This window comes from Zalophus californianus, chromosome 2 (assembly GCF_009762305.2).
Source record: "Zalophus californianus isolate mZalCal1 chromosome 2, mZalCal1.pri.v2, whole genome shotgun sequence".
Lineage (NCBI taxonomy): Eukaryota > Metazoa > Chordata > Mammalia > Carnivora > Otariidae > Zalophus > Zalophus californianus.
In genome coordinates, this window is record NC_045596.1 from 170,433,732 (window position 1) to 170,445,854 (window position 12,123).

At 41.2% G+C, this 12,123-nt stretch overlaps 1 protein-coding gene across 7 annotated transcripts in view; it reads right to left on the reverse strand.

Annotated features, from left to right (window-relative positions):
* UNC5D (unc-5 netrin receptor D) overlaps positions 1-12,123 on the reverse strand; it is a 524,695-nt gene that overhangs the window by 55,015 nt on the left and 457,557 nt on the right. For 2 of the 7 annotated variants that reach the window (XM_027600320.2, XM_027600316.2), the window contains 4 exons: positions 11,390-11,404; positions 10,454-10,639; positions 6,632-7,009; positions 1,806-1,890 (listed from right to left, as the gene is read on the reverse strand). In XM_027600320.2, coding sequence (XP_027456121.2) covers positions 1,806-1,890; positions 6,632-7,009; positions 10,454-10,639; positions 11,390-11,404 — 664 coding nt within the window. The remainder of the gene's footprint in view (positions 1-1,805; positions 1,891-6,631; positions 7,010-10,453; positions 10,640-11,389; positions 11,405-12,123) is intronic. The other 5 variants (XM_027600322.2, XM_027600319.2, XM_027600321.2 and 2 more) reach the window with 3 other exon arrangements.

A 12,123-nucleotide genomic window follows, 5' to 3' on the forward strand; every position in this document is an offset into this window, starting at 1 on the left:
GGCGACCACATCAGGCCAAACCTGTCTTTCAAGGTCTGTGGGCTCTGGCATGTTTTTAATATATTTCTCCTTATTTTATAATATTATAATTTTATAATAAAAAATCTCCTAATTTTATAATAAAAAGTTATAATTATAATTGTTTTTAATATATTTCTCCTTATTTATAATATAACTCCTTATTTTATAATTTTATAATCCTATATTTTATAATTTATATTTTATAATTGCAGGACATCTCGAGTGATATTTCCCACATAAGTCCTGTCTGTTTAAGCCTTCTGGCACATTCTGACCTCCTCAGATGCAGCTTCTAAGTAAGAGACAGGGATTGAGGTGAATTGTAAATTGGGTGCCTTTGAAAATGTGAACTAGCCCTAGGTTGGTTCTCACATAATGAGGTGGAAGACACTGGGTTTTGAGAGGAAAGGGTTGAATGTAGGCTCAGTGGATGGATTATAAGGAAGGAAGCAGGATGCAGGGGTGAAGGTTGGCAGGAGGCTGTGATTCAGTCAGGCTGACTGGATTCTGCCTCGTACTCGATCTCCGCAGGACGATGTGTTCAGTCAGCATGTGTGGAATGCACCCTGACCTAAATTTTAAAGAGGTATGGTTTCTCGTATAAGTCAACCAAAGGGATAAAAAAGAGGCGACTCTTATCCAGGAAACTCCATTTTTGGGTCTGCTTAACTGAGATTCTGAATAAACTCTGAAGCCCCTCTGCGCCGTGGTTGCCTCTATTTGCACGTGGAGGTGATCAGATACTAGCGTACCTTCAGGTGTGTAGGTGAGGGATCTAGTTCTCCAGGACTGAAGGAGACAGCACGAGAACAAACCACAGCACGGCCTACTCACAAGCCCTCCGAAAGCCTCGCCAACAGCCAGCTAGCAGAGCCTTTTCCATTCCTTCCAAGCTCTCTCGAGCAGAAAGTTAAAACCACTGGGCACCAACAAATCCTTTCATGGAGATAGCTATCAGAATCTGTTCAAACCATCTGTTTTCTCTGGCTTTTTTTCCCTTCCAGTGTTTTTCCTTCATGTGTTCTCTGCTCACAACAAAAAATCTAGCCTAAAATAACCAAGATGTTAAGACTGAAAATGCCAGAGGGATCCATCCAGTTTATGAGAGAGATTGCTTTCTAAAGCAGAGCTAGGTTTATCTTGTGTGGAGGAAAGCAACATTTCCGCAAATATTATACTTGCGCTAAGAAAATAACCAACTACTTTCATTAAAGACTGTGACAAGATTTGTATTTGTTCATGTAATTGAATTTAATGCTACTGAAATGTGTCAGACCTGAAAGCTATTGCAGTGTAGATGGTATTTTAACATGGAGGGAAGATTACCTGAGAAATCCTCTCTAAGCCAAGAGCATGTCTTGTGCTGACCTGAAAAGGTCACAGGTTGGTCATTCTCAGCATTTGCATAATGCCTAGCACCAAAGAGCACCTCCTGGGATGATTTTTTTTTTTTCTTTTGAGAGGAAGACTATGTGAGGCAGTCAATATTGACGGAGGGGCCCTGCTAATGACTTGCCTATGATTCACACGGTTTTATATTTGGTGTCTGCAGTCAAGAGGTCAGTGACCTAGATTAGTCACCCAAAATTGTGGAGCTAGCTCTGTGTGTTTTCATTTTATCCAATAGTTTTGCAACTGTTTTTTTCCTCTATATAGTCAAATAACTCACAGATCTTAGCTGTACACCTCCATGCCAAATTATCTTAAAAACCTCAGATTTTCTGCAGTCGCTCCATGTCCATATTTAAAATGTCATCAATATGCCACCCTTCTCTGTCTCTCACCTGGGTTCACCTTGGTTGATGGACATATAGATCTCCCATGAATTCTCTTCTGGGATGGCCCCATGTGGTATGAGTAAACTCACCCCTAAAACAGAAAGAGCCAAGAGGTTATTCATCGATTTTCCAATGATCTTGAAGCTCCACAGCTGAGCACCTTACAGATAACCCGCCCCTCTTTCTCTCTCTCTCTCTCTCTCTTTCACACACACACACACACCTCACAGCAATTTATGAAATCCTGATCTTTGTAAAGTTTATAAAGTTCAAGATACTAATGGAGAAAACATTGTTTCCCAACACTGACATAAAGAGGAGCATGTTATTCGACTGTTTACTCAAATTCGCTTTTTATTATTTAGAGTCTTCCCAGCATTTTTTAATTCTCTTAAAAGATTGGGTGTCCTGAGACCAGGCACTATCAAACATGTCTGAATATAAGAGTTTATCAGTGTATTGGTTAATCTGCTGCAAAATTTCAAAATGTATTCCTGTAGCTCATCTCTCTCCAGTCATTTCCTGAAAAGACATCTGAGATGGTGGGCGAGCCCTCTAATGCTTTGCTCAGGCCTTGTATGAAATTGTCTTATAAATTATGCATCTCAAAGTAGGTTTAAAGAGGTGATAACAGAGTACTGTATTTTGTCAAGAAAACTGAAGGGAAAAAAAAAGCATGGATAAATTTAGGGACATTGTAGGTTGTTGTATAGCTGGTATTTGTCCTATATTTGCAAACCGAAGCTAAAAACAATGAGAGTTAAAGGTGGTGTAACCATATTCATGTTGGTGTCAAATCAGAGAAAAATCAGTAGCCTAACTTTAGCAAAATCCTATAACACAGGGGAGGGAAGGCCCAGGAAGGCACATCACACTGTGTTTGCAATATCCTCTCCCTCTTCTTATCTATATTTCACTTTGGCCAAGAGAGAGGAATCTAGAGAGGGCAGAGATTCTCTTTAATGTAGCTTCTTGTTTATAAAAAAGAGATGAGATAGAGACACAGTAAGACCTTTGCAAAATAAAATCTCAGGGCATCCTCCTATTCTTTGAATAATACGGTTTCCACCTTTCCCCCTTCCATTAGAGCTGATGTAATTGCACAGAAAGCTTTTTAGATTGCTGATGGTAATTTACATCTAGAGATGGCAGGATTTCCTGATATCCTTCTACGTGCCTGTTAGCTGCTATGGAATCAAGGAATGCAAGACTCATTGCAAAACAAGTTATCTGTGATGCACATTTTGAGCATTATTCAGTAACATGCTAGTTATCATCAGTATCTTTCGCCAGCACTAAGAATGAGGCACATTTAAATCTTGCTCACAGCTTTTCAGCAAGACTATCCATTTATATTCTGGACTTTAATGTCAATGGAACTGTAATTGCCATACTTAGGGGCCTCTGATCAGGCTCCTCCTTTCATTTCCTGTTCTTTTTTAAATGTAGTTGCCAAAGGAAGTGGACTCCAGTACTGTTGAGCAGAAGTTGTGATACACAGGATATTCAGTGTGTGTGTGGATGTCAAGCTGAATGCACACCCTAGACATTCTGTATTCTGTTTGTTTGACACAGTGCTTCTTCTCTGTTGCCTCCCTAGGCCCTTATGACAACAGAGATCTTCAGTCCTTATTGTTTAGGTATAGAAGCATCCTGAAGCAATGATGTCATCTTAGGCAATTAACCTCAAAGAATAACTTGATTGTGCTCCCATTTTTCTTTTCCTATATTTTTCCTTTTTGTAGGTACAATTCACAGGCAATAAATTGTACCCATTTTAAGAGTATAAATTGATGAGTTTCTCATGTATGCTCTCATGTAATCACCACCATAGTCAAGATACAGAACATTGCCATCACCACAGAATTGCCTGGTGCCCTTTATAGTCAGTTCTTCGATTGCCAATCCAAATGATCACGTTTTACTTTCTGACATGTTGATTAGTGTGCCTTTTGTAAACTTGCAAATAAATCCTACAGTGTGTTTAAAATAAAAAAAGCAAGGAAGGCTTATTACATCAATAACATGTTGCACAATGCCTGGCACACAGTAGGCACTCAAAAACAAAAACCAAATTCTAAATAGATGAAGGAATAGGATTCAAAATTGTTTAAAAAAAAAAAAAAAGCCAGACTCTGAGACGTGGTCTCTTCTCTAGATCATCAGTGCCTGACGGTCAACTCCCAGATCGAATCAGAATAAATATGTGTGTGGACTTTTGAGATAGGGCTGTTTGTAGAACGGATCATATCTTATTCCTTTCAAGTCAGCTTAATTCCCTGTGTTCAGATTGAAACATTATTTCATAACACTCCTAAATACAACCTGAATCCATAGAATCATTAGAGCTTTAAACGATTTCATCTTTCCTTTGACCAGAAATTTTTTCTTTCAAACATACTTCCCTCCTCCACTTAAACATGCAGATTGTCAACAGAGATGGGACACAAACACAGAGGCAGGATCGTGGTAGGTGGTAGTGTGGGTGACAAGTTATAGCTTAAGAAGAAGGAAAGGCATAGTGGGGAATCTTTATGCCTGTGGTCCCCTAAAGAAGTATCTGTTTTCAATTTGTCACTCACCAGTTATCTCTAATTAAAGAAACATACTTTCCCCCAAACTCCACCTGCTACCCTGACAGCCTTTTATTTGATATGACAACAGAACCACCTGTCTGAGTTTCTTGCTTCATACTTTGCATAATAAATGACTTCTACAGCATGGGGACCATCCCATCCTTTTTGAAAAATCATGGCCACGCACCATACAATAATTCAGGACGGATGGCACTAGAACAATTTAATTGCTGTGCCTTGCTTCTTTACACTTTAGCCCCCTAGGGCATATTTTGCATTTATGTTCTGCAAATAACACAGCATATGTTTCAATTCCCCACACTTATTTTTCCTCAAACTCATTCCCAGTGAACAGCTTCAATCTTGTCCAGGGCTTCTTATTAGAAACTTTTAAAATGCCCTTTCACAGAGGAAGTGTTTGGGAATCAGACGCCATCAGAACTTTGCATTTTCAACACAAGTGCTTCTCGAGTCAGAAGGGAGGAAAAAGAAAAATCTGTCTCATGATTCCATCTCACTTTCTTTGATGAACCTTAAACAAACAGCCAATGAATGGGTTGATCTTGGCATGCCTGCCACATGTATGTAAACACACACAAAGATGGGAAGAGAGAGGAGGTGTGTGGGCCAATTTATTCAACCAATAACTACTGGGAGCCTCTGAAGTGCCACACACTGGGTTAGGAAGGAAAGGGAAGACAAAATGCAACCTTCCAGTATTCTGATGAATATATCCTGTTCTTAGGAGGGGTTTGCAGCACTTTCTTTTTCCAGAGCCTACACTTCCAGGTTATAGATTCTTTTTTTTTTTTTTAATTTTATTTTATTATGTTAGTCACCATACATCACATCATTAGTTTTTGATGTAGTGATCCATGATTCATTGTTTGCGTGTAACACCCAGTGCTCGATTCAATACGTGCCCTCCTTAATACCCATCACCGGGTGGTTATAGATTCTTACAAGAAGAGTACTTGGTAAGCATGGCTGACTGACTCGTTCCGCGTTGAGTCTTCTGACTGCCAATTATAACCAGGGAGGATTATGTCACATGTTGACATTCATGCATGTTTAAACGAAGATTCTTACCACATTCTAAAACATGGACCAAGGAAAATTTTGAGAGTTGAAAGTTCAGAAAACAAAATCATGAGTAGGCCTGCATTTGAGGGCGATTTTTAAGGAAGCAACTGATGTAGGAGAACAAGACATTTCTCAACTTGAACCAAAGTGCAGTGTCAGGTCACTAAGCTACTGTAGGGTCAGTTAGCTGGAATGGGAGTTTCAGACTAGTCCTATCGCAGATTTCATTTTAGAGGATAAAATGATTGATTTGGAGAGGGTGGAGAGCTGTACCTCAGAGAGAAGGCAGCCGAAGCCCCAGTGGTCCCGATTCAATGCCGTCTGGTGGTTTTGTCACACATAGAGAGATAGTGTACTCTTTCCTCTCAGCAGCCAACCAGCGATGATTCACAGCACTACCTAATTCTCGTTGCTTAGAAATCAGAGGAGAGAATGCCCTCTGTGGCCACTCAGTTAGGTCTTAGATGGCATCTCTGAAGACTAATCCATAGATAGGATGTCATTTTAAAAGTGATTTGGTCTGTACACCTTAAGTATCCTTGTCAAAACATGAAGAAACTCTCCCTTCTAACCAAAAGGAGGAAAAAATTCTTGAGAACTAATTGTACACACGATATAGCCCTGGACCTGAAGTTTGCATTCAAAAGAGCAACTCCGTGATGAACCTTCTTCATTGCTTGTCATAAAGTAACATTATAGCAAGGTCTATGGACACTGACAGTGTTTATTAGGTCAGTTATGGAGGAAGTTCGACTTCGATGTCCTTCTGCTAAATTATCTACTAGTGTATAAACCATGTTTGGCTATAAAACATGGTATTTCTCATTCCCATCAAGGAATATTTTCAGTGCTTCCTGATCATGTTCTAGGAAATATATTTCAAGGGGGCTTAAACCCTGCGGACCACCCAAACCTTCTGAGAAAATATGGCTGTCAACTCGAACGGGGCATCAAATGGAACAGCTGATCCATGCTGAGGTGAAGATTGAAAAATCTAATCTCAGCATCAGTTCTGGTTTGCTGTGTAAATCGAGGAGGCTTATGGAACCACAGTTTATAGCTCTGACACAAAGATGGTAAACATCTTAAAAATAAATCTTATGGGACATAATTATCAATATAAATCATTTAAAAGAACGCTCGGAAATACACAAATGCACACGTACCACCCACCTGTATTTGGCATGACTAAGCGTCCTCCTAAGTGGCCAAAGACCCCAGTGGTCCTCAGTTCTGTCCTGGTGGGGAGTGATGACATATTCTGGATGTAGGGTGTTTTATTTCTGGGGTGCATTGTACTAAAGCTGCGGTTGTTTCCATGGGGAAAAGTCCCAGAATGATTCTTGCCGTGGTACTCTGCTCTCTCAGACACGCCCAGGGACACCATGAATGAGCTCTGGACTTTGACTTTGATGTCAGACAAAGGGTTAAAGAGTGAGGACTCTGTCATGAGTTCCTTGTCCAGAGGGTCCTGGAGGCAGATGGGACCGCTGTATGTCCGGCTGACCGTGAGGTCTGGTTGCATGGAGGAATTCAGGAGCAGGGAGTTACCTGGTCAAAGAAAATTGATCTGTCACTCAGAAACGAAAAGGCATCACAGTTAACCCCTTGCCTCTGCCTCTCCTAACTGCAGAACCACCGTGTGCCTGTCAGCTGCCCTTCAGGCCCACCCCTGAGCATCTGTGGCAGCTTTCACAGGCTGGTCAGGAGTGACCAGAGCCCTGGAATCTGGAGCTCTGGCTTTTCCAGCGGATTCTCTGAGTGCCGCTGAACCCAAGTCACTCATATTCCAGAGCTCCTTGGATGCCATCTTTCCAAAACAAGTATTTCTGGCACTCCGTCAGGCAATGAACTCAGGTATTACTATTTATGTGATTATTTTAACTGGCAAAGAGAAGCTTAAAGAAAAAAAAAAAGGAAGAAAGATGTTTTGCAATCCAGTTTGGAGGAAAAATAACATCTGTTCATTTTAAATGGTAAGAGGTGACACAGCTAGGTAGGGCTGTTTATAACTAGAGCGGTGTTGATGCCAGTGCATGTTGCATGGAATTCTGGGCAGTTTCCGGAGCTGGGGGAGGAAACACTGTGTCCTCGGAGCAAAAGCGTTGGGGAGCCCACGGATCACTCTGTGTCTGAGGAGTCCGTCTGCTCTAATAGTGCATATGTCACTCTGAGAGGGAAAAGAGGCCCCACGCGGGGAGAGTGAGACTCCCGATTCTATGTGGGCAGCAGCTTAGAATGGCTTCCTTTCCATCTCAAAACAACTGAAAACAAAAATCTTTACAAAAACATGAGAAATTAGACTTTCATCTGTTGGGGCTCACCGATTTTTTCTAGGCCAAATATTAAAAATGAAATGCCGTGCTATTTTCTTGTGATGAAGTAATCTCATTTATTAGTAAATAATGAAATAACCCTCAGTCCCAAATCTCCCCCCTGTATCAGTCCGTCACTGTGACTCCTCAAATTGAAACCCAAACCATATTAAACAGTCTTCCTTTAGGGCCTGACAAAATGTTTTAAGTGTGCTATTTTTGAAAATGTTGCAATTCTAGGCCATATTGTATTAGCCTCTATTGTTCTTCCAACTCATAATTTGTAGCAATGCCAGCAAGAAAACTATAACCCTGACTTTTCCCACCTCTTGTTCTGATGCTCTAAGAATCCAAAATCATAGAGGAGGAGGTTCAAAATGAGATGAAATGGCTTTGCAGATCTGAAGGCTCCTTGATGATGCATTTTTTTCATGCTTGAGGCTCTGGTGCCAAGACACAATCAAGGAGCTGTGCTTTTTAATGGAGCTGCACTGAATTCTACAGGTCTCAGCCTGGTTCTTGTTTATGGTCTTCCCAGGCAAGTAGCGGTACTTAAGAACCATGTCACATCTGAAAAGAATTTGGAACAGGCCCTTCCACCGAGACCTGAAAAATCACATCCCTGAGTCTCATGGCTATTTTATCTCAAGCCCTCGCCTTCTGGAGCTTAATTTTTGGCCACTTTTTAAAAGACCCTCCTAGCTTATGTGAAGCCAAGCAGCAAAAAGATTTCCTAGAGTTACACTGAAGTCTAACTTAAGGAGAAAATGTCTGATTATAAAAGTATGTACGTATGACAAGAGTCCACGGTTGAAGAAAGTTGGCTGATTACTTTACAGCTCCCTCTGGAAATCCTTTTAAAACTTCTGCTCAATTCGAAGTATGGCATTCTGTTTAAAAGTCTCATCACCATTCACCTTCCACTCTATTGGCTCAAGAAGGGATGTCTCAAGACAACGGAGGTAAAAATTATATGAAGGTCAATGGGAGGTTTATCACTGCAGTGAATATAGGGTAGAGTAGAATCTTAATAAAAGATTTTTGCTTTAATCACTAGCTTTGGGATATTCTTGGTTAAAAATAAAAACAAAATGGTAAAGTAAGTTTGGGAAGGCTATCTATTCTTTTAGAGATTCACAATACACCATAAGCTCTAAGGAGGCCCACACTAAGGAGATGTGGTTCAGCTTATGCAAGTCAGCACTCTCCAAATGCTGAGGCGAGGGAACCACCCCCTCACCTGCTACCTGCTGCTTCAGGGAACACCCTGGCCTCCTGTGCCAAAGTCAGAGGAACCCACCAGCGGTTAGACTACTCTTCATTACATTTGTTGAGCACCCTCCTTCTGCCAAGGGCTTATGACCCTTGTTATTCCAAGTCACTTCATCCTCATAAGGACCCTCTGAGGTGGCTAGGAGGATCCCCATTTTATAGCTATAAAAATTGAGACCCAGAGCATAATCGATGAACTAGGTCACATAGCAATTTTGGATTCCATCAATCTGACTTCAAAACCTCTGTCTCTCAAATGACTGTATTTCTTCTATTTTAAAATGTTATGGTCTGAGACCCTGAGATCTTGTACTTGATGGAAAGATTTCCAGTTTCTTATGTAGTATAAAAATCAGTTCTTCATTCGATTTATTTCTAATTAAATCGTACCTACTAAGCTATGTACCCAAGTCAAGGGGATGTGTCCCTTTCTGAGAAGTAGGCTCAGACCTGAAACTCTGGTGCCCAGAAGTGAGCGGCAGGCAGGAAAGCATTTTTGTCTCTACGAGCCATCTCCCAGTTTCTAGCATGTTTGGGTTCCACTTCAGAACCGTGTCGCTACTCAGTCACTGACATGCAGTGAGACTTCTTGTTGTTGAGGGCTACAGGCGCTAGTGATGCACAATAAATAGAAATAAAGATGACAATATTGACAGGAAGGGTCAAGGTGGAAAACTTCACCCTCTGAAGGGAGACAGTTTCATTTTTTTCTAAACCAAAATCCAAGTATAGCTCATCTCCATCTTGCAATCAGAAACAGATTTGGTTCACATAAGAGAATTAAATGACTCTATTTTGAAAATGAGCATTGCTATAGCTTGACATGATCGATTTCCTTCTCTCTCCAACAAAAGATTGCTTTGACCAGGCAACAGGTGAGAGTCATTTAAGCTGGGAGCTTCATTTTTCCCTCCCCCTCTGGCTACCTGACCCATCACAGATTCTCTGAAGTCCTTTTCACCTCCACAAAAGAGAAGTAACACAAATAACTCTACCTAATAAATAGTATAATTCATATGCATCGGAGGTTATGGTAAAGTAGTTGGTGCTCAGGTTTGAATAATCTGTATTTTAGTTAATGAAATATCCTCAGAGCAGGCTTGTTAAAATAGAAAGTTGGATAATCTGAGACAAAATAACTTGCTAAGTTTAGTACTTATCAGGGATGGAAGTGCCCCACTGAGAATGTTGCTAATGGTAAGCTGAGATCCATTCATCCTCCTCGTAGCCAAGGACTGAGGCAGACTAACCCACTAAGCCTGGTTTCCTAACATGTTTAGACAATTAGGCAGCGGCTCCCAGTGCCAAGAGCTACCTTCACACAGGGCCGGAGAGCACTGGGGGTCCTGTGTGAGCGTAGTCTCTATGGTCCTGAGGACGAGGTGTTGGGGGGACCTACGCCGCTGACCTTGATGGACCGTTTTGAAGTTGAAGGTCTGGAAGCCACCTGTCAATGCAGAAGAGTCAATGACGTCCACGCCATAGTCACTCTGGCTCCGTCTATAAAGGGTGACACCAATGACCAGGACTGCAACAGCCACCACGGCAGCGCCCAAGCCCGAGTACAGAGCAATGTCGCTGGCGTTCTCAATGCCTGAAAGACACAAGAGAAATCCTAAATGGCCAACATGGGCACAGAGCCGAAGAGCCACCCTGGGATAACAAATGAAATGCTATTGGATTTTTTGGAGCTACCACTCAGAGAAAATGACAAATGCAGCTAGCCGTAAGTTCTACTTTCATACATAATCATGTTTCTCAAATACCCTGTATAAATCAGAGGGACACCAGTCAAATATCTTGACTGCATTAAGGTAGCTTACTACGTCATAAAATCTTAAAGAGAATCAATTTTGCAAAGAATGCAGTATTTTTCAAGGAAAAACAGACAACTCCTTAATTAACTTGGTTTAGGAAGTCATATTTACCCTCAAAGTATTTTTTGGCATCTTATTTTTGAGGGGGGACATGAGATCCACATACAATGACAAAACATGGGCAAACTGCTCTGCTTCTATATGATGGGCACATGCATTCACAGAGAGTGGGCTGGGGTGAGAAGCTCATACACAGTCTAGGAGTCGAGAGAGAGAAGACCAGAGCTCACAAATAGGAATTTTTTAGCTTTGGCACAAAGCATTCAGTTTAAGAGAACATTGACAACATCAGGTTAGGGTATTTACAATTATTATGAGAGAGTTTCTGTTGTGAGATATGGAGGTCTTGGTCCTAGGGGCTCCAGTGTCCATGGTCAATGTTTTCTAGCACCATTAAATGCTAGACTTAATATGTTTTTGTGGAGGAGGACTGGTCTCTAAAAGGGCACATGCTGTTTCTCCCATACCTCTCCTACTCCATCCTATTGAATGCATAGGCAAAGCAAAAATAAAAGCGTTAGTTTGAATTGAGAATGTGGGTGTCTCCCCAACCCCCAAGATCGATTGTAGCTGTTTTCCAACTCGTTTGCTAGTTGTCCTTTGGGTGTGGTTCATTCCTGAAGACATTCAACATGGCTACTGCTGTTCAGAATGAGATTTATCCAACCACACAACCCTAAGAGAGGCTTCATCTTGGAAAGTATGTGGAAGTAGAAGGTGGCAAGTGCTAACTATGTAATTCATCTCCCTACAGATTATGGGGTGGGTACACTTAATAGGTCCCAAAGTAATTACTCTGTCACCCTGTATTGGGTTTAGAGGCTAAAATAGAGCTATCATATATTCACCTTGTAATTGCATGGTGCTTACTGTGCATTCACTGCAGCCTATTATGGTACTTATGTTATCAACTGAGTGCTACTAACCACACAGGTAAAAGGAATTTATTTTTGACAAAGTTAGTGCACTATAAAATGAGGAGCTACCAAATTAAAGAGTGAACGAGGAAATCAAGCAGAACTAGTTCAGCAATAGGGGCAGCAAACACATACAAATAATTTGCAAGGGAGTGTAACCATCCAAAAGAATGGTATCTGAAAAGTTAGAGGATTATAAGACACTGTCAGTAACCACAACAGCCCAGGAGGTGTTGAGAAACTGGATGTGACTGGGGTTTTAGTTCCAATGTCATGGCGGTCCC